The 19,679-nt window shown below is 31.0% G+C and overlaps 7 protein-coding genes across 17 annotated transcripts; 4 read left to right on the forward strand and 3 right to left on the reverse strand.

Annotated features, from left to right (window-relative positions):
• The first annotated feature begins 199 nt into the window (after nt 1-199).
• LOC144468369 (superoxide dismutase [Cu-Zn]) lies at nt 200-1,813 on the forward strand. Its single transcript, XM_078177789.1, has 4 exons — nt 200-303; nt 609-672; nt 1,030-1,245; nt 1,418-1,813. The coding sequence occupies exons 1-4, from the start codon at nt 200-202 to the stop codon at nt 1,676-1,678; spliced, it is 645 nt and encodes a 214-aa protein (XP_078033915.1). The 3' UTR covers nt 1,679-1,813.
• A 1,169-nt stretch (nt 1,814-2,982) lies between these two features.
• Nucleotides 2,983-5,128, forward strand: LOC144468367 (mitochondrial S-adenosylmethionine carrier protein-like). Of its 5 annotated transcripts, none has more exons than XM_078177784.1 (7): nt 2,983-3,132; nt 3,664-3,783; nt 3,918-4,074; nt 4,170-4,279; nt 4,371-4,611; nt 4,697-4,835; nt 4,903-5,128. In XM_078177784.1, exons 1-7 carry the CDS (start codon nt 3,106-3,108, stop codon nt 5,042-5,044), a joined length of 936 nt encoding a protein of 311 aa, XP_078033910.1. In that variant the 5' UTR covers nt 2,983-3,105; the 3' UTR covers nt 5,045-5,128. The 5 variants fall into 5 exon arrangements, with proteins under 5 accessions (XP_078033910.1, XP_078033911.1, XP_078033912.1 ...); XM_078177785.1 differs by having other exon boundaries at nt 2,984-3,129; XM_078177786.1 differs by lacking the exon at nt 2,983-3,132 and adding an exon at nt 3,386-3,552 and having other exon boundaries at nt 3,624-3,783; nt 4,903-5,127.
• On the reverse strand, nt 4,848-7,917 carry Hsdl2 (Hydroxysteroid dehydrogenase like 2). 2 transcript variants are annotated; one of them, XM_078177780.1, is made up of 8 exons: nt 7,451-7,906; nt 7,070-7,233; nt 6,748-6,961; nt 6,432-6,637; nt 6,163-6,360; nt 5,827-6,051; nt 5,619-5,747; nt 4,853-5,377 (listed from the first exon to the last, which is right to left on the reverse strand). In XM_078177780.1, exons 1-8 carry the CDS (start codon nt 7,462-7,464, stop codon nt 5,265-5,267), a joined length of 1,263 nt encoding a protein of 420 aa, XP_078033906.1. In that variant the 5' UTR covers nt 7,465-7,906; the 3' UTR covers nt 4,853-5,264. The 2 variants fall into 2 exon arrangements, with proteins under 2 accessions (XP_078033907.1, XP_078033906.1); XM_078177781.1 differs by lacking the exon at nt 5,827-6,051 and having other exon boundaries at nt 4,848-5,377; nt 7,451-7,917.
• A 669-nt stretch (nt 7,918-8,586) lies between these two features.
• Nucleotides 8,587-11,539, forward strand: LOC144468363 (asparagine synthetase domain-containing protein 1). Of its 3 annotated transcripts, XM_078177776.1 has the most exons (6): nt 8,587-9,236; nt 9,374-9,574; nt 9,673-10,593; nt 10,672-11,084; nt 11,150-11,331; nt 11,415-11,539. In XM_078177776.1, the coding sequence occupies exons 1-5, from the start codon at nt 9,174-9,176 to the stop codon at nt 11,322-11,324; spliced, it is 1,773 nt and encodes a 590-aa protein (XP_078033902.1). In that variant the 5' UTR covers nt 8,587-9,173; the 3' UTR covers nt 11,325-11,331; nt 11,415-11,539. The 3 variants fall into 3 exon arrangements, with proteins under 3 accessions (XP_078033902.1, XP_078033901.1, XP_078033904.1); XM_078177775.1 differs by having other exon boundaries at nt 11,150-11,521; XM_078177778.1 differs by lacking the exon at nt 8,587-9,236 and having other exon boundaries at nt 9,382-9,453; nt 9,522-9,574; nt 11,150-11,521.
• A 91-nt stretch (nt 11,540-11,630) lies between these two features.
• Nucleotides 11,631-13,551, forward strand: Tub (interleukin 1 receptor associated kinase 4 tube). 2 transcript variants are annotated; one of them, XM_078177782.1, is made up of 4 exons: nt 11,631-11,844; nt 11,943-12,180; nt 12,250-12,419; nt 12,480-13,551. In XM_078177782.1, the coding sequence occupies exons 2-4, from the start codon at nt 12,011-12,013 to the stop codon at nt 13,193-13,195; spliced, it is 1,056 nt and encodes a 351-aa protein (XP_078033908.1). In that variant the 5' UTR covers nt 11,631-11,844; nt 11,943-12,010; the 3' UTR covers nt 13,196-13,551. The 2 variants fall into 2 exon arrangements, with proteins under 2 accessions (XP_078033908.1, XP_078033909.1); XM_078177783.1 differs by having other exon boundaries at nt 12,042-12,180.
• A 96-nt stretch (nt 13,552-13,647) lies between these two features.
• Rbsn-5 (Rabenosyn-5) lies at nt 13,648-15,799 on the reverse strand. The gene is made up of 7 exons (XM_078177779.1): nt 15,539-15,799; nt 15,359-15,469; nt 15,139-15,279; nt 14,891-15,052; nt 14,466-14,802; nt 13,956-14,331; nt 13,648-13,875 (listed from the first exon to the last, which is right to left on the reverse strand). Exons 1-7 carry the CDS (start codon nt 15,672-15,674, stop codon nt 13,648-13,650), a joined length of 1,491 nt encoding a protein of 496 aa, XP_078033905.1. The 5' UTR covers nt 15,675-15,799.
• A 126-nt stretch (nt 15,800-15,925) lies between these two features.
• LOC144469459 (ADP-ribosylhydrolase ARH3) lies at nt 15,926-18,673 on the reverse strand. Of its 3 annotated transcripts, none has more exons than XM_078179771.1 (6): nt 17,318-18,673; nt 17,078-17,214; nt 16,765-16,983; nt 16,574-16,686; nt 16,270-16,498; nt 15,926-16,194 (listed from the first exon to the last, which is right to left on the reverse strand). In XM_078179771.1, the coding sequence occupies exons 1-6, from the start codon at nt 17,478-17,480 to the stop codon at nt 16,030-16,032; spliced, it is 1,026 nt and encodes a 341-aa protein (XP_078035897.1). In that variant the 5' UTR covers nt 17,481-18,673; the 3' UTR covers nt 15,926-16,029. The 3 variants fall into 3 exon arrangements, with proteins under 3 accessions (XP_078035897.1, XP_078035896.1, XP_078035898.1); XM_078179770.1 differs by having other exon boundaries at nt 17,078-17,235; nt 17,318-18,670; XM_078179772.1 differs by having other exon boundaries at nt 17,078-17,221; nt 17,318-17,449.
• Nucleotides 18,674-19,679: the final 1,006 nt, after the last annotated feature.

The raw sequence follows: 19,679 nt of genomic DNA on the forward strand, positions 1-19,679 counted from the left end.
GTTATAAATCATAGCTTTGAACGGCGATTTCCACGAAGAAATCGTGGTTATTATTCAAGTTGAAGAAACTAATCGCGAAATGTAAAAGAAATTGTTAAAAAAACACATAATTAAAAAACATAGTAAAATTCTTGGACGTGTGTACGTATTATGTAGTCAATGTGTAGTAGAGTAGGGATATATGTATAATAGAGTAGGAATGGGTGGGATTGAATCACGTTGGAACAAGTTTCTATATAAACAAGACTTTGACCCTTATCCAACCAGTTATTCAAAGAACGTGATCCTGAGCATCTTTTTGCGGTGAGAGCTCCTTTCACTTAAAAAGTTTTCACTCTTTCAGTCTAAGATCCGTATCACACGAGGCTGCCTGCATCACGATACATGATGGACATTGTCCATACATGTAATTCAATGGGAGCAATACAGTACTGCGATACTTCTTGTATTAAACGCTCCATTGCATACGCGTATCGCGAAGCAAACGTTTTCGAGTGAAACGGGTCTTGGGTTTTAAAACACATACATTATAGATTATTTTTTGTTTTCTCTTCTTATAACTATTCGAGCAATATTAAACACAAAGAATTTATTGTTTTTTCTTCCAGAGATTTCAGAATGAATCGATTAATACTGTTACTGGCTACAATGACCGCTGTTTCTACAGCTCAGGTGAGCACATGAAAAACATTTTGATTTAAATTAAGATAAGTGATTGCAGAAACCATTTTAAGCTCTTCCGTATAGTGGATGAAGCTTTTGTTTTACTGGTTACCAGAAGCAGTCATGAGTTCGCCATTTTGGTATCGCCTTGAAGTTCTTATAAATGTCTGCTGTTGCGTCGTTTTTTTTCAAATGATGTGCTACGAATACTTAATATTGAAACTTAATATTAGAAATAGAAAATCTTTTTTTTAATCAAAATTGTAAATTTGTAGATTTTAAAACTTTCAATGTTCCAACCTTTATCATTTCGAAAGATTTCGTAATTTTGATGTTTGAACTCAAAACCACATGTTTGTGTATTAGATGATTTGTGGAATAGCGGATCTGATCCCTGCAAATCCGAGCGAAACAAATATAACTGGAAGCGTAAGTTTTGTTCAAAAGGTAGAGAATGGTCCAGTGCGTATACATGGTACGATAACCGGGCTCCCTCAAGGTCAGCATGGTTTTCATATACACAAGAAGGGAGATGTACGAGAAAGCTGCATGGCTGCTGGGCCACATTTCAATCCACTTAACGTATGCTATAAAATTATAAATCATTCCTGATAATAGTGTAAATTTGTTCTTGTAGTTGTTTCTTTCAGCAGTAAATGAAACAAATCTTTAAGTAGTCCTATTTATCTAAAATACCTTACAACGCAATTGTAAGGTTATAATTATCTTTCCTTAACTAATCTTACTCTTGCAGAAATCGCATGGTGGACCAGAAGACCCAGAAAGACATGTTGGTGATCTGGGCAACATTAAGGCAAACGAACAAGGAGTAGCAACTATAGACTTTATGGACAGTGTAATTTCTCTTAGAGGTCCACATGGCATTCTTGGACGTTCTATTGTAGTTCATGCTGATAAAGATGATTTAGGATGGGGACATAGCGAAGAGTCTAGAACAACTGGAAACTCCGGCAAACGTATAGCTTGTGGCACTATCGTTGTTCTTGAAATGTAAATATTTATGGTGTTATAATATATAAAATATACAATAAATTACCATAAATATATGAAATCCTTAATACATTATTAATACATTTATGAATTTAACTGTACTGGTGAAAATAAAAGAGATCACTCTCATTTATACATACCTTTACGTTACCTTAATTAAAACGTTCCTTCATTGTTGCCTTGTGCCATATTGCAATGATCTCGTATCCGCATTGCTGTTAACATTATTTTGTTTTAACTATATTTAATACATTAAAAAAACACTTTTGGAATCGTGTAAGAAAATCATACACGAGGAAATTGAAAAAAAGTATAATCTATGAAAAAAAAAATTGGCCTCGATAGAGTTCGAACGCATCAAAAGAGTGACAATCCAGCTACTACATTAAACGATGTTTGTGACAAGTTTGTGAAGAATATAGTAATATACATATAATATATCGAATACAACATCATTTTTGTTCTAATTCATTTCTTACATTCACAAATTGCTTATCTGAACATAAAATGGTTTAATATTACATGATACGCATATTGAATGAACAAATGCAGGTATAACTTGTTTGCTCATGAAAAAGGATATAAAAAATTCAGTTTTCATTTTTTTACTTTTACGCGATCTAACAAAAAAAATTTTAAAGAGATTGACAACATAAATTGAGCCAGTCACACATCGACTAACTCCATAAAACAAAAAGTCGAGAAACGCGATGAAATGATGTACATTGTTTTTTAAAATTCCTGTTATAACATAGATTCACATATATAATGTAGAATGCATAAATACAGATATAGCTTTCATTTAACGATGTATAAAATTAACAAGAAAGAATAGCCAAAAAATAATCGTCGGTAATGTTACAGTTTTTATGTGACTGGTGGAGTTAATCAATTTGGCAACTGAAAAAAGCAGTAAAATGCCGGAAAACCGCGAAATCTAATTTACCCTGTAACTACCCTCACTGACAAGTTACAGGGTTAAAATTTTGCGCAGATGTGTTTTTATTGGTCAGCTATCGAACGGTATATGACTCATTGAAAAACCTCTACGGGCAGTTTTGACCATCTTAATCGGCTATGCACTTTCTTGAGACCCACGAGATCCTTCAGTTTCTGGCCAAACAAACATTTTTTTTATCTGTTTGCCAATGCGATTTTATTACCATTATTATTGATACAGGGAAACATCTTCGGCTGTTTAAAAAAAAAGCATTGATGCATGGCAACAAAACAACGATTACATTAGAGTATGGAGTTAATCAAAATGGCTTCTGAAATAAATTACTTATTTTTCAATGGCCAACAAAATTTTGCCTTTTAATGGTGTTAATCTTTATTATTCAGGAAAGTTATTATAAATATAAAAAGTTATGACTATACCAAGTACTTTGACACTTAAATTTAAGATTTTTCAAAAAGTGGAGTTAATCGATGTGTGCACTGGACGGCTCAATTGTAGTATACATATAGTATCTTAATTGAACATTCAAATGTTGAGGGAAAAATTTCAGATTCTCATACATTTTTGATAACCATAATTTGCAATAAAAAGATCTAAAAAAAATTCTGTTAAAATGCGGCTTGTGATTTAAAATATGATAATTATAATGATGAATGGAATATATTTCGATAATTTTTTTCAACAAAACGAGTTATATACATGCATACAAATTAGAAATATTTGAAAAAGTAATTTATAATTTACAGTAATTTTATATAAAAAGTAGTAATTTTAAATCATTTTCTTTAAAGTCAGCAGTTCCAGTGAATAAATCTTGCAATGAGACCAATATTCCAAAGATATCAATATTGTCGATAAACATTGTAAAAATGATATTTATTTATTATTAATAGTGTCAATATTATTAATGAGATAATGTAATTTTTATTCCATACAACAAATTTTCGTGATATTCTATACCGAATTATATTGTACCACGTAATTCTAGGTTAGAAAACTTCATATACATATATACTACAATATTCTAGATACACGCCGTTCTTGTTCTTCAGTATAATTGTTTTGTTAAACATCGATGTCAAATGACAGCGTCTAAGGAGCAGTTACACACATTAGATACGAAATTAATTTTCGTCACATCATTAGTAGTAAGTGAAGCAAACGTTACGCCAATGTTTAAATTTATAAAAAATCTCAAGAAATTGATGTATGTTTTGTTTTGCAGACCTAGCAATTCTAATGACCGTTTAATACATTTAGTTATCGTTACATTTGTTAATAGGCTGGAGGATTGGCTGGTACATCTGTTGATATAGCATTATATCCGTTAGATACATTAAAAACACGATTACAAGCAAAACATGGATTCAAAAAAGCAGGAGGATTTTCTGGTCTTTATAAAGGAATTCTTCCTGTAATGATTGGTTCAGCACCAACTGGTAATTATAAATTATTCAATATGTAAATATAAAATATAAGCTCTTAGTATACAAAGAATTTTCCATATATGATTCTTTCGTCTATGATATTTTAGCATCCTTATTTTTTGTAACTTATGAGACAATTAAAAACATAGCACAATGTAAAGTTCCTGAAAAATATCATACCATGGTTCATATGAGTGCAGCATCTTTATCAGAAATGGTAATATATCTCAGAAATGAGCATTGTTAATACTATAACTATTCAAACGAAGTTATAAATTAACATTTACATATCTTTAACTTAAATGAAGGCAGCATGTGTGATACGGGTACCCGTAGAGGTTGTAAAGCAGAGAAAACAGGCTTTAGTGTTAAATAAAAATGATCTTAGTCTCAGATTACTGTACCGTGGATATTGGAGTACAGTGTTCAGAGATATGCCTTTCAGCTTAATACAATTTCCATTGTGGGAATTCCTTAAAAAAATATATAGTTCGAAAACCGGTAAAGATATTCTTCCAGTCGAGAGCGCTATTTGTGGAGCAGTTTCAGGTTTATTACTTGTCCAGCTATTTATTATTGCAATTTTAAAAAATTATCAAATTTTCAATTTAATTGAGTGTACAAAAATAATTAGGTGGTTTTTCTGCTGCTATTACTACACCTCTGGATGTTATAAAAACAAGAATAATGCTTGCACATAAAAGTACAAACTCTTCACATTTGAAAATATTATATATCTTACAAGATGTTTATAAAGAGAGAGGTCTAAATGGGTAAGATAGCTTTTATAATCTATGTCTTTACAGTATACAAAAAGTAAATATATTAACAATTTTACAGGCTTTATGCTGGTGTTGGTCCTCGAGTAATGTGGATTACTTTAGGAGGTTTTATCTTTTTTGGTACTTATGAAGAAGTGAAAACTTTAATGACAAAATATGTATCACATTTTCACATACTTTATAGGGAAAGTACTATTTAAATATATATTGTGATGTACATAATTGTATAAAAAATATATTAACAAAAAAATTTATACAAATCAGTAACTATGAATATAGATTAACTTTTTTAACAGTTACAAAATATATTACAATATATAAAAATATATCATGCTTACTCCTAAAAGTCGTATAAACGTTTCACGTATAATATTTAATCTTCACAAATTATATTATATATTTTTTTTATATATTTTATTTTTAAAGTTTGGACTTTAGACTTTGCATTAATTTTTCTAGTTTCATTGCTTTCTGAAGACTGCCTTGGATTTTTAATTTACCCATCATAAATGCAGATGCTGGATTTAATTTTCCTAAATGTTCACAGATAAATCAAGTTTTTAATGCAAATAACTAATGATACGATCACTTTACCTACTGGAGGCCCGTTAACAGGTTTTTTTTATAACTCTGCCATCTCGTAAAAAAATTTGTTATTCTCATTGAAAAATATATTAAGAAATCTTTAACTGTTAGCTCTCGACAGTCTAGAAGACTGTTAAATCGTCACCAGTAAGTAAAGTATTCATGTAGAATTTTAGTGAAATTATATACCAGTGAACATTGCAAAAAAGTTCTTCGAATCCATAGTTAACGTAGCATCTGGTGGCTGGCTTGGTTCACCTTTTCCTGTTGAACCTTTACCAGTTCTAAGATCTAAGTACCATGTGCCTGCTTCATCACCTGAAACATTGACATCAGAAATTACAATAAAAAATAAAATCTTGCTTCAAGGTGTAGATTATTGACAGTTATTTTTTACCCTTAACATTAAATTGAAATATGGCTCCTGTTTTAGATACAAGGTCGCTACTTAAATTAGCTTCAATTGCAGTAAATATCTGTTCAATCTTTAAATTTGATTTATTATTACACTGTGCACCTGCAGGCCTTTCAACAACACGTTTTTTATCCATTTGTTCTTGTGAGCTCAAACCGTCCAAATTATCTTCCAAGAAGAAATCTAACATTAAATTATCTTTGTTTGCTGGAAATATAAAATAATAATTTTATACAAATTTAACAATCATTCAATATTAATACAGAGCTATATTCCAGTGTCCACGACTGATATATAAATCATGATATATGGATATACCTGGATTACAGGCATAATTAGTGAAGTCAGTGATTCCTTCAGTTTTTAATATTTCCTCGTCAATCAAAAATTTTCCAGTGATAGATTTACTATCTCTACAAATTAATGCATAAACAGCATCTGCCATTATTTCAGGTGTGCGACTATAATTATTTGAATCAGGACCACTTAACATTTCAATTGCAGCAGTATGAATAGCTTAAATGAAAATGGTAAGTATTCATTTATTAAAGTACTACTAGTGGAAAAAAAAACAAGAAAAAATGTACCAGTTTTTGGCCAAACAGCATTTACAGCAATCCCATTTTGTTTAAACTCTTCTGCCATACCAAGAACACACATTGACATGCCATACTTAGCCATAGTATAAGCGACATGATTTTTAAACCATATTGATTTCATACTCAATGGTGGACTTATATTTACTATATGTGGATTCTTGCTCTTCATTAAATATGGCAAACAAATTTTGGATCTACAAATAATAAAATTGCTCAATTATCTTAAATATACCTTGGATTTAGTAATACTACAAGAGGGTTAATTGTCAATTACAATAAGTTATAATGAAAGTATTATAATTACACCAGAAATGTTCCTCTGGCGTTGATGTTGTTCATAAGATCATATCTTTTCATATCTGTGGTTAATGTGCCGGTTAAAGAAATTGCACTCGCATTATTAATAACTACATCGATGCCACCAAATTTATTAAGTGCTTCCTGTACCGCAGAAACTACTTGTGCTTCATCTCTTACATCTACAACGCAAGGTAATGCTTTTCCACCTGCTTCCTCAACTAAAACATATTGTTAATTTCATTGTCATTTCTCTTTAAGAACACACATCTGCTAAATAATGTAATATCTGGAATTGCTCCTTCAAGTGTAGTAATTAAAACATTTACTTTCTGTGGCAGCAGTATATATTGTTCCTGGCAATTTTGGATGTGGTTCAGCAGTTTTGGCTGCAATTACAATATTTGCTCCATCTTTTGCAGCTTTTAAAGCAATACTTTTTCCAATTCCTCTTGATGCTCCGGTAATAAAAATAGTACGACCAGCAAGTTTCCTATAATAAAATGTATTCCATACAATAAAAGAGTGCAGATGGTATGTACTTATTATCAATTTAAAAATAAAACTAAACTACTTTTAATTTATTAGGATTACTAAGCAGAAAAATAAATTTTTATTCAATTTTTATTCAACTTTTTTAAGCTTATCAATAATCAAATAATGACATCGCAATAATTTTCATAACTTATTTTACAGTCCGTATTACGTACCCTGTATTGATCATATTGTAAATAGATCAACAAGCTGTTAAAAGTAATGGCAATTCTTGTCAAGTTACTCTATTAGCTCACTCTTGAACGACGAATGGTGAAATGTAGAAGTTTTATAGAGAAACCCAAATTATTTTCTACCGATTAAATTCGGTACAACGTCCAATTCTTACATATATATGCATTGTATATGTATATATTATGTATAACTGAATTGATATGTGTAGTGTACAATCTATTCTGTATGTATACGTATACAGTATGTGCTGTTAAATGCAAATTGTTCCACAAGGCGGTTTTAATTTCAGTAATAAATTTCACCTTACCATCGATCTCTTTATGTACATATATGTATACATAAAAGCATATGTTTATACATGACGTTCGGTAATTTGGCAGCAGCGTGTGAAAACCTGAAGAGATATTCTGCACCTTTAACTTTGTTAAAAAGTCGACCAATAGCGACACATTACCAACTGCGAGTTTCATTTATTTCTGATATAAACGTGCTACTATTGGTGTAACATAAAACTTAAAATCAAAATTATTTAATTTTTGATGTCCATTTCATATTGTTTTGAAGAGTCATCTTTTAAATTTTTTGTTATTTATAGCATATGTAACACAGATAAAAGGGAAGGCAAATATTGCATAGAAACACGAGCGAAACAAATTATAATGCACTTCCTTTCTTCAATACAACACAATTATATGTACGTACATATCTACATATGTGTGCATACTGCGGGTATGCATGCACTTCTTTCGCACCTTATGTGTAGTGCTTACCATACATGTACGCATATGCGGGAGCAATAAGCTTAAAATTATAAAGCAAATAATGAGATTTTGTCCTCTGATTGGTTGACGCTTCACAGCTAAACAGTGCTGCCCCACAATTTTAGACAAAGTCACATCGACAAACGATGTAATTTGTCCCACTTTACTGTGTTTGCGGTCTTATTCTTTATCCGTGTCCGTTCGGATGGCGCGCCATTAGAGATACGCGGCGCGAAATTTGATTTTTAAAGAAAAATCTATTACTTTATAAAATTTTCGACAACGTGCACAACTGATTAGAAATCGAACATTTCATTGATTGCTCGAGTTTCACCACATGGAGGTTACTATGACTGGAGAAATGAAATCAGAATTCGTTATGGCTCCTTTTCTTACAAGTTTTGCTTACATATTAATACCGTAATAAATAACGCCTTAATATGTAACGCAATGCCTTAATATTTAACGTATTAGTAAATAATGTCTTCATAAATTTTATTAGAAGAAAAAGACGAACTCTATTTTGAATTACACAAATATGTTTTACTTATCGGTAACCGCCTTTCTACACACGATCTCAAATACAATTGAAAGAAGATTATTCAATGTATTGGTACAGTAAATGTACCAATGTACAAATGTGCGCATTAAAATGGTGGGGATAAAAATGCTTACAATGTATAAGCTCTACTGCTTATTATGGTAAGACGTATTGTACTATGGTAAAGCATTAATAAATTTTGGAGTAGAAGTATAGAAAAGCTGATGGAGTACAAAATATAAATATGATTTAATAAAAAAAAAACTAAGTTTACTGGTACCTATAATTACCGAAATCTTCGATCATAGTGAGCGATTAAAATTCAATGAATAGATATTACCAGGATTTACTATCTTCTGTTAAAAAATATTTGTAAAAAGGTTATGTTTATACCGGTTAACAATGTGCGGTATATTCTGTCATGTTTCACGAAGCTATGAAAATAATCCAGAAATTCCTAGTGAGGTAATATAATATTTTTATTAAATCAATTGTTAAATCTACAATTTATATCGTGTAACGTAACATATATAACATAATATAGCAACAATGCCACTAAAAAATGTACAAACATATATGACATTAAATTTATATTTGGCTAGTGGTACAGCTGTAAAGATTTAATAGTTGCACGTGGCCCTGATAATGTTGCTGAGAGAATAGAACATTTAAATGAAGATTGGTACGGTCATTTTGCTGCCTCTGTATTATGGATGCAAGGTTTTAATTTAACTGTACAACCAATTGTAGATTCTGTTGGTAATATCCTTTTATGGAATGGAGATGTATTCTCTGAAACATTGGTAAATATCTTATATTATTACTACAATAAGCTATTTAATTGCTAATCTTATTATTAAATACTAGTATTTAAAACTTTCAATTATATTTATTATTTTAGGCTCAAGATAATATATGCGACACAGATGTGATATTGACTTCTCTACAGTCTTCTTCAAATGTAATGTCCGTATTTCAAGAAATTCATGGACCATACAGTTTTATATACTTCAAAAAATCTAATAACTGTTTATACTTTGGTAGAGATATAATAGGGCGGCATAGCTTGCTTCTGAAAACAAATACAAATGAAAATAATTTAACTTTAATGTCTGTCGGTGACAAGCAGATTAAAGGTATCGTAGAAGTTCCTGCGATTGGCCTTTTTATGATGAATTTGTCCAGCTCCAGGATAAATTTGGCATGCTATCCATGGAGAAAACCAGATTTAAGATTCACAGATGTTATTGAAGCATTAGAAACACATTTAGATGTAGATATTGATATAAAAGAGACTATAATTGACTCTGACATGACAGCCAATATACACCTACATCCAAGTATCAAAGATCTAGAATGCTTTGAAAATAGTTTATTCTTTGAACAATCTTACAAAACTTTAGAATATTTGCTACAAAACAAAGATATAAATGAAAGAGTAGATCGTTTATCACAACTTCTTCATAAAGCTGTAGAAGTTCGAATAAAAAAACAACCAAAACTTTGTAAAAATTGTATCAAATTAGTCTTAAATGGAGAAAATGTTCGGTGCGATCACACGAAAATCGGTGTACTTTTTTCTGGAGGTTTAGATTCTGCTATTTTAACATTAATTGCTAACACGTATGTGCCGCAAAATGAATGTATAGACCTGATTAATGTTGCATTTCAAAAGTCAGTTAAAACTAATACAAAATCTAGTCTAAATAACGAGAAACAAATTGTAGAAGATCAGTATGACGTTCCTGATAGAAAAACTGGCAGACAAACATTTTCAGAGCTTTTAAACATTTGCCCAAAGAGAAAGTGGAATTTCGTAGAGGTACAGTATTCAATTTTCCATATGATTTTTAAAGACTTCTAACATGAAAAATTATGCAACTACATATAATTGTTTCAGGTGAATATTACACAAGCAGAATTACAACAATATCGTTCCTCGAGAATTTGCCATCTGCTGTATCCACTTTGTACGGTATTAGACGAAAGTTTAGGATGTGCTGTGTGGTTTGCAAGTCGTGCGATAGGTAGACTTTCTACAAACAATTGCATTTATGAATCGCCATGTAGAGTACTTCTATTAGGCATGGGTGCGGATGAATTGTTCGGTGGATACATGAGACATAGAACAATATTGAAGCATAAAGGCTGGAATGCATTAGCAGAGGAATTAAGTATCGAATTGGCTAGAATTTCTGAGAGAAATCTGGGTCGTGATGACCGTATTGTATTGGATCATGGAAAACAATCTAGGCTGCCATATTTAGATGAAAATGTAGTGGAGTATGTGCAACAATTAAAACCATGGGAAAGGTAAATTTAGATTTTAAAAATATAAAGAGAAATACAAATTTAAATAAATTTGTAAAATCTTCTAGGTGTTACCCAACAGATAAGATGCCCTCTGGTTTAGGAGACAAATTATTATTGCGCCTATTAGCATATAAACTAGGTTTTCAAAATACAGCTACTTTTCCTAAAAGAGCATTTCAATTTGGTTCTCGGATCGCTAATAGCAAAGAGAATGCAAAAGATATATCTGACAGGTTGTGAAATGATGGTTTGTACTGTTTTCTTGATTACTTCTAATAATTTTGTTAAAAATTTCATTTAGTGTTAAATTAAAAGATGATTTTATTTTAGATTAGTTTAGTATACTGCACTTTCATCAAGCCTGTGATATTTTGTATGCTTGGCATTTTTATATGGAAAAAATGTTATTTTTACTGTAATTTCTATATACATTTTTTATAATACATATAAATGAAACAAACTATGATGTTAATATGTCAAATTTCTGATCCTTCACTATAATTTAAGTTAGTATTTATCAAAAGCTTCATGCATTTTGTAAAAAGTCTCACTGTGGAAAATATAATAGTAATGATGGGGTGATTCAATTTAATTGCTATCATAATTTACTGTAATCTTGTAATAATTTATTTTATGGAACATGAAATTAAACACGGAGGAAAAACAGTCTCATATTAAACATTAAAATAATATTTGTTTAATATTGAAATTATTAAGTACAAAACATGTTAATTTAGTGGACATATTTACTACAAAACAGGTTAGAAATTCTTTTTCTAGTATATTTTATAGTTCTTGTAATCTGCATTTTATATTAATTCCTTCTGTATACATATTATCATATTGCTTATATTTTAGCAATACGAATTATTGTTAGAAAAATTTATTGTATAAGACCACTGAATAGTGAGGTTATAAAAAATATCATGTCACAAAACACAGTTTGTTTGGAAACAGAATTAAGAAAACTAAGGCCTGCAGAATTATATACACTCGGACAAATACTTAACGTATCCGATTCATGGAAAAAGTTAATGGCTATCATACCAACATCAGAAAATTGTTCCTTCCCTAAATTTAATATGGAACATATTAGGTAATTAGCTAATTGTATTACTATAGAAAAATATTAATTATTGTCTTCTTATTGTATACATTTCTGTAGCATGATTGAGCAAGCTGCACAACAACAAAGGAGAAATGCAGCAGAAATATTTCTATCAGAATGGGGAACAATGGGTGAAAGAAGACCAACATTGCGTGTTCTATTAAACTTTTTAGTGAAAGCAGAATTGTTTAGAGCTGCCGATTACCTAGCAGGCAACATATTGAAAGGTATAATGAACAAGCATGCACGGTTTATTTTCAATGCAATGCATACATTTTTGTTACCAGATGAACTTCCAAAAAGACCAGAATGTGGACCAGCAGCTCCTGTAGATATATCGGATGAAGAAATAAAGAAATTGTTAGAAGATAAGGTGGAATCACACGATACTTATTCTAATGAATTTTTAATATTTAAATTACCATCTAACATCAACGATAATAATATGAGTAATCCTGATACAATTGACAACGCATTGAATGATAACTCGTTACAAAGAAATTTGCAGTCAACAAAATTGTTTTCTACAAAAGAAAAACATAATGAAAAGTGTTTAGGAAATGTTGAAAATCAGCAACAGGAAAAGATAAATATACTCAATGTAAACGATGGTAATTCACAGAGACGTGATTTTAGAAATCAGGAATTGCTATCTTCTGAATTACCTATACCTCTAATGGAATTTGAACAAAATATAAAACAAATGACACAAAATTACATCGAGGAAGTAAAGTCAGATGAACTTCCACTTGTCTTGGATAATAGCATAGTCACATCTACTAATAGCATTCAAATTGATACTACAAACAATTCTTTAAGTATTCCTGATCTTAATTCTGATCAAAATGAACTAATGACGGCAGATTTACCTGAGTGTATCATTGAACTTGGTAGAAATTGTACAACTATTTCAGATAATACAAGTTTTAATGAGAAAAATATAGTACAAACCGTATTGAAATCGGATGAATTACCTATCACAGTTTTAGAATACAATGAATAATACAAATTTATAAATATGTTCAATTCATCGTCTGTATTATTGATACAAAACGACTCACTTTGTATATATGTCTTGAAACAAGTTCAAGTTTTGGTTGAAAGAAATCTCCTGCAAGGTGTGACTATAAATATATTGATATTTATACTTAAATGCAGATGTGTTGTAATTTATTCTTACACTAATACATTCAATTTTCATATAAACTTCGACATAAAAAGTACTTTCTGTAGCATTATTACATATAATACAATAGTTACATGTACCATAAGATACTTGAATGTGGTGATGGAATTATATTTATTAATGTAAAGAAGTTTACTGTATATATCGCATTGAATAGCAACACATAAAATAGATGCACAGAACATTGGACATATCAGAAACATGTATTAAGTCTTATTAAATTTGATAAAGTGTACAATATTATGTATAAATGCAGATGCAGAGTGTATTTATTCGTCGCTATTATTACTCTGATTCATAGTGAAATAAAGACTTCGAAGTTCTCTGAGATTGTTTTCTAATGTATTAACTTCATCATACCTGCAATCATCTCTAGCTTGTTTAATGTAAGCTTGAAGATTATTCATTTGTTCAATTATAGGATCCTTAGACGAAGGCATCTTAGGTGCTATATTAGAAGGTCCCCAGCCTTGTGCTTGATTCAACACTACTACTGGCTGCACAAACAATATCATTTTTTGAAATGATTATAAAAATTTTAATTTCAATATATTTTCCTTAAATATATAAATAATACCTCATTTTCTTTCGAGTAAGGTCGAATTTCATTACTTGACATTTCTCTTTTACGTAACTCTTTCGATTTCTCCCTCTGTTCTTCTTCTAGTTGTCTCTTCGCTTCTAATTCCAACTGACGTTTTTGTTGATATTTTGCATACAGCTCTGGCGTTGGCAAAGGTTGTACACTTAGTAGCACTTCTTTTAAAAATGTCACTGCAGATATTCTGACCATATAGTGTAATCTGACTTCTTGTGCTTGAGGAGGATTTTCCACACATTTCGTGCCCAATACAGATATTCGTTTGCTGATTAAGTCTATATTTTCACCTAGTTTAGCAATCTTAAGTCTCAGAGCTTGTGCATCTTCTAGATTATACGTACTTTCTCCTTGACTGGAAAACCAATTTCTTAATATACATGAATTTTAACAAATGTAATTAGAGTGTCGTAATTAATTTGAACAATTGTATTGTTTGCACATATAGTATTAACATTATTTTTGATACTCGAGGTATAATATAAATACCTGAGAGATTTCCACATTTTAGTGTACATTTCTATATGTTCTGATGCTTCTTCCATATAAGCCTTCATCTTTTCATAAAACTGACACAAAATCGGTTTATCAAAATGTTTTGCTTTCTGTTTCTCTCTCGCATCTAACAAATTTGCACAATACATACAAATTTTAAAATTTTCTTCATTAGATACCGAATCATTGACTAATGATAGAACACTATTCAAACTACTACTAGAAGGTGATCTAGCCAACTTTGTAAGACCAAAGCCTTCTGAAATTGGTCTTTCAGAAGTGGGAGAAACTGCAGAATCGCCTTGTACAGATACAGGACTTGTCATTTTTCCTGTCATTAATTAATTACTAGAATTATTAAATGTTAACCCTGAATTATTATTTTTTTGTCAGTTGCTGGTAGTAGCTATAAAACTTACTTGCATCTTGCAAAGATAAGAACACTGTACAATTGTGGCACATAACAGCTCCACAAAGTCTACAGTGATGTTTCCTTCTAGCAATATGGAAAGTCTTTGCACAATTGGGACATAATTTTACATCTCTTTCATCTATCCAGTGCACAATTGTGCGCTCGTGAACTGCATTAACAGAAAGATATATATTAATTCACTATTTCAGGAAACAATGGAATTAATCTATATTATTGATTGTGTTAAAGTTATACCTTTTCTGTCACCAGGATCAGTTGGTAAATTATTTAATAATTTATCTAGCCTTATCAGACGTTTATTTGTTTCTGCGGAGGAATGTTCCAATCTTGGATTTCTTATTTCTTTAAAATATGCTGTGTGTGATTTTATTTCACCTAAAGTTGTACATAATCATATACTATAAAAAATGAATTAATACAATACAGATAAGAAATTCTTTATGTTCATTTATACCAATTTCTTGGTGTCCCCAATTTAATTCTGTACTACGTTGCTCTATATGTGGTACAAACGATTCTGGCATTTCTTCTTGTTTCAAAATCTTTTTAGCCTTGCCAATAAGATCTGAAAATAAAAACGACTTGAATAACTCTATTTACTTTTTGTTTTACTAGTGTTAGTAAATACATTTACCTTTAAGCAATTTCACTGTTTCTGAGTCGTCCTTATGATCATCTTCGAAATGTTTGGTTAGTTGTGTTGGTGCTTTAAATTCTGCCATACATATTGGACAAATAAACCCTTCCAATATTTGTTCGCTACAAGCCATTTTAACATAAGGTTCTTCCACACAATATTTTATTGTTTACCTTAATTTTTGTGTATTTAACAAGAAACTCCAATTGTTGGAGGCGTCTTTCTGTTTGTACGTAACAGAAAACATGTCTTTCAAGCGGCCATGTTGAATCGTATCAGCTGTTAGTAGAAATGTCACATTTTTGTTACATTAAAAGACACTTCAAAGTTTATTCAATAAATATACAAATTTGTGATATTATTACTGACTAACACGAATTTTCATAAGTAGTCGTTTTTATTAAAATTACATTAGCTACATATGATTATGTTGATATTGATATATGAATATAATAATTACAATGTATAAAAAATATTACATATTACTATTATGCCATTGTTATATCAAATAACTGATCAGCTAGGTTTTTAAATTCTTCGGAGTCTTCACAATGTTGCAGAAGATTTGAATTAATTTCCTTTTCTCCATAAAATGCACCAGCAATTGCACCAGTCATACTACCAATAGTATCTGTATCACCACCCAAACTAATCTATAAACCAAAACCAATGTTAATAGTAATTACTAGATGTCGTATATGAAAATACAATGAATGAATGAATATTACCGCATATTGGATTGCCCGTCTAAATGGACTTTTTGTTTCTATACCATTGATTGGTTGCTGTGCTCTCAAGAAACAAAATATAGCAGTTGGCACCGAATATAAAGCCGAAATATTAGTTCCTAATTTTAGTGCTACTGTTTCTTCATGTGGTCCTTCACCCTCTGTCGTTATTAAGCTTTTTAATACATTCAACTGTGTTTTGTACGGTTTTGGTTCTGATAAACCTAAACTAAAAGAAATACAAATTCATTTGTTATTTTAGACATAGCTTTTATAGGAGTTTTAATATGTTCTTAAAGCATACTCGTCTTCATCTGTCTCAATTTTTTCCATTTTATTGATTAACTTATCAACAAAACTTTGAACATTGAGTTGTTCCCTAGGATCTAACAATAGACTTTGGTGAATTGCTGTAGCCTACAAGATTATAATGACATGAAATAATATATAATTATAAAGATTAGACTGTAGTAAAAAGAAAGAAATATTAATTACTTGTAAAATAGAACCATTTATTGCTTCCGGGTGAGTATGAGTTATTTGAGTAGCTTGCCTTACAGTATCTACAAGGCAATCATAATCTTTGTAACAATATAAAGCAATAGGTGTAACTCTCATAGCGCCACCATTTCCATATGATCCTTCACCATTAAATTGGTTTTTTGCTGGATTTATGATATCCGTAAACTTGTTACCACGTAATTTTTGGAATACCTTGTAGCATTAAGAGTACATATAAGTAACAAAAGTTAATATTTTGTGTATTTAATTGTGGCCATTATATTCAAATAGTATCATTGTGTCATACTGTTGCAATATTAGCACCATAGCCACGATTAGGTTCTTGATAATAATGCTTGACAAATCTTTTTGCCATGTCAACAACATCCATTTTTTTTGTCTCCACTAAAGACTTTGCCACGGAGTAAGTCATCGCAGAATCATCTGTAAACTTCATGACAGGAGCTGCACAATTCGAAAGATATTCTATGGCATCTACACTATCAACAAAAATGTGCAACAACTTCCATATAACTTTGAGTTTTACCTTTGAAAGGTGGACCCTCCAATTTATCAAGGGATCGTTGTAAAACTAATTTCATGCCTGTCGTTAATAGTTCTTCATTTTCATAGGGATTACCTAAACAATCGCCAATTAAGGCACCCAGCATAGAGCCACGAAATTTACTTCTCAGTAATGAAAGTTCCATTTCTGTTATAACCTCCAGGATCCGTAAATTTGTACAATTTTTAATATTTTGAGGCAATGGTGATCTCCAAATTTTAGATCGGAATCGAGCACAAAGTAAATATATTAGAAAACATTTATCTCGAATGAAAAATATTATAGTTCAGTCAGAGAGCGAGGAAAGTAATTAACTCTGGATGTTAGTACAGCAATCCCTACGTAGTAACATTTTTCTTCCTAACAAGTTAGGTTTTATCCCCACCATTCTTCTGAGCAAGCATCTTTGCGCAGTTGCTTTAGAAAGAGAACGGGCAATGATCGAGAAAGGCAGAGCGAAACCAGTGAGTTCCATGTGCAAGTGTTTACACGGGCAAGAAACCTAGGCCTTTTCATTTTACCGTGCTTGTAGCCTCGGTTTTTTCGCGCATCAGTATGCCCGGCGCTCCATCTGAAACGCACAGTGCATTATTTGGTGTGTACTTGTCATCTCGTAGTATGCCGAACGATGCTTAATGAACATTGCGATATATGTATTTATTTTGAATGTACGCATATGCGTCAAGTTGAGTTCAATAAGGTTCATCTAATTAATTCATTGCTCTGAAGTTAACGCAAGTTAATGAATGAACATTGGAAGTGAGTGTAGTGTAAACTTTATATCTTTTTTCTAAAAGATGTTTATTTGTTCAAATAAAAACTAGGATCCCTTTGCTCCGATACCATTTTTTAACGAGCTTCTAACGTATGAATAACATTTTTAAACAAGTTCTGGTTTTTTGAAAGAAGAAATTTGGCTATGCAAATTTGAATACTATCTTCGCAAACAAAGTGTTTATTCCGTGGAATTTTGGCGATAGATCGGGTAAATAGGATGGATGTTGTAAAATTAAAACTGTTTCTTATGACGTAATAGAGAATTTGGGAAGAATTCTTTTTGGCAAAATATCTAAAGGGCCACGCCACCTGATTCAGCTCAATTTGTTGCATAAACATACACTCAAACATATCTCAATGTACATTGAGAATTGTTCGCTAATTGACTGCAAATGTAATTCAGAATTCTCCTAGGTGACAAGAACAAATTGAATATTGCGCCACGCATTTCAGATGGAGCGCTAGGCGACAGATGCGCGAAAAAAGTGAGACTGCCAACACGGTAAAGTGAGACAAGCTACGTTGGGTCGGTATGACTCGTTTCGTATATGTATCTGATGTCGGCTTGTCTTACTTATTCGCTATCTCCTCCCTTTGTCACTGACTATGAGAGCATTACTGTTCAGATGAGAATCGTCAGCCAATCAGAGTCAAGAAATTTGCTTCGTTCCCTGTACACAAGCTCACGATTGTCCCCGTCAGGATGCTTGTGCGTAGGGGTTACTATATGTATGTATTTGGTTTTACATATGCACATATGCAATATGTATGTAAAATATGTATGTAACAGTTTCTCGTTAGATGTTCCTGTAATAAAAATTTTATAAGATTGTTACACGCGTTCGCCATAGGAAAGCACGATCCAAATCGTGTTACATGATAATGTCGATTCGAAGGAAAATGATAAAAATTAAATATGGCGAATTTAAAATAGCCTAATTAATACTTTTATTCGAAAGGAATTTATTCGAATTTCCTTCGATTCGAAGGAAAATAATAAAAATTAAATATGGCGAATTTAATATAGCCTAATTCATACTTTTTTCTTTATTCAATTCAAACAACTTAAATTACTCGTTACGAACGTGACCGCCCCAACGACATCTAACGAACAAACATGAACAGAATCGCGAACTTTTTAGAATATGAACTAATGTTGAAATGTTTGATGATATATGATTGAATAGTTTTCAGGATTTTTAAATAAATCTTTCTCACGTCTCCTTATATAAAATGGTGATCAAAGCACGTAGTAATCGAATATTAAATAAATAATTTACAATAAAAAAGGCAAGTCTACAGCAATGATAATTTGTGATACAGATTTAGACACACATTTATAATCGAATAATAGAAAAAGTAGAAGATTTGGTAAACATAGTTAGAAATTATTTTCGACTGCTGAAAGAGTGAATTCGTTTAACGTTAGTTATGTTAATTATTTATTATTGTAAAATTTATAGAAAATACTTAATAATTAGGTATTAACGAGAAGTCAAGTTTACTGTATAATATCGCAAGATTACGGATTAAATTATGCACTGAGTTACAAGTTCTAGGTAGTACA

The sequence above is a fragment of the Augochlora pura genome, chromosome 4 (assembly GCF_028453695.1).
Source record: "Augochlora pura isolate Apur16 chromosome 4, APUR_v2.2.1, whole genome shotgun sequence".
In the NCBI taxonomy this organism is placed as follows: domain Eukaryota; kingdom Metazoa; phylum Arthropoda; class Insecta; order Hymenoptera; family Halictidae; genus Augochlora; species Augochlora pura.

Coding starts and splice junctions, on each gene's coding strand:
- LOC144468369 (XM_078177789.1), top strand. CDS start 200: ATGGGTGGGATTGAATCACGTTGGAACAAGTTTCTATATAAACAAGAC. Junction 304..608: donor ATCCTGAGCATCTTTTTGCG/GTGAGAGCTCCT, acceptor TTTTTCTTCCAG/AGATTTCAGAATGAATCGAT. Junction 1,246..1,417: donor CACATTTCAATCCACTTAAC/GTATGCTATAAA, acceptor TTACTCTTGCAG/AAATCGCATGGTGGACCAGA.
- LOC144468367 (XM_078177784.1), top strand. CDS start 3,106: ATGTGTGCACTGGACGGCTCAATTGTA. Junction 3,784..3,917: donor TTTTCGTCACATCATTAGTA/GTAAGTGAAGCA, acceptor ATTTGTTAATAG/GCTGGAGGATTGGCTGGTAC. Junction 4,280..4,370: donor CAGCATCTTTATCAGAAATG/GTAATATATCTC, acceptor ACTTAAATGAAG/GCAGCATGTGTGATACGGGT.
- Hsdl2 (XM_078177780.1), bottom strand. Junction 6,962..7,069: donor ATATACTGCTGCCACAGAAA/GTAAATGTTTTA, acceptor AATATGTTTTAG/TTGAGGAAGCAGGTGGAAAA. Junction 6,052..6,162: donor TAATTATGCCTGTAATCCAG/GTATATCCATAT, acceptor TTATATTTCCAG/CAAACAAAGATAATTTAATG.
- LOC144468363 (XM_078177776.1), top strand. CDS start 9,174: ATGTGCGGTATATTCTGTCATGTTTCACGAAGCTATGAAAATAATCCA. Junction 9,237..9,373: donor ATCCAGAAATTCCTAGTGAG/GTAATATAATAT, acceptor ATATTTGGCTAG/TGGTACAGCTGTAAAGATTT. Junction 9,575..9,672: donor ATGTATTCTCTGAAACATTG/GTAAATATCTTA, acceptor TTATTATTTTAG/GCTCAAGATAATATATGCGA.
- Tub (XM_078177782.1), top strand. CDS start 12,011: ATGTCACAAAACACAGTTTGTTTGGAAACAGAATTAAGAAAACTAAGG. Junction 12,181..12,249: donor TTTAATATGGAACATATTAG/GTAATTAGCTAA, acceptor ACATTTCTGTAG/CATGATTGAGCAAGCTGCAC. Junction 12,420..12,479: donor AGCAGGCAACATATTGAAAG/GTATAATGAACA, acceptor TTTTGTTACCAG/ATGAACTTCCAAAAAGACCA.
- Rbsn-5 (XM_078177779.1), bottom strand. CDS start 15,674: ATGGCTTGTAGCGAACAAATATTGGAAGGGTTTATTTGTCCAATATGT. Junction 15,470..15,538: donor AACAGTGAAATTGCTTAAAG/GTAAATGTATTT, acceptor TTTTATTTTCAG/ATCTTATTGGCAAGGCTAAA. Junction 13,876..13,955: donor CTTACTCGAAAGAAAATGAG/GTATTATTTATA, acceptor TTGTTTGTGCAG/CCAGTAGTAGTGTTGAATCA.
- LOC144469459 (XM_078179770.1), bottom strand. CDS start 17,480: ATGGAACTTTCATTACTGAGAAGTAAATTTCGTGGCTCTATGCTGGGT. Junction 16,984..17,077: donor ATGGTGCTAATATTGCAACA/GTATGACACAAT, acceptor TAATGCTACAAG/GTATTCCAAAAATTACGTGG. Junction 16,687..16,764: donor TAAATGGTTCTATTTTACAA/GTAATTAATATT, acceptor ATAATCTTGTAG/GCTACAGCAATTCACCAAAG.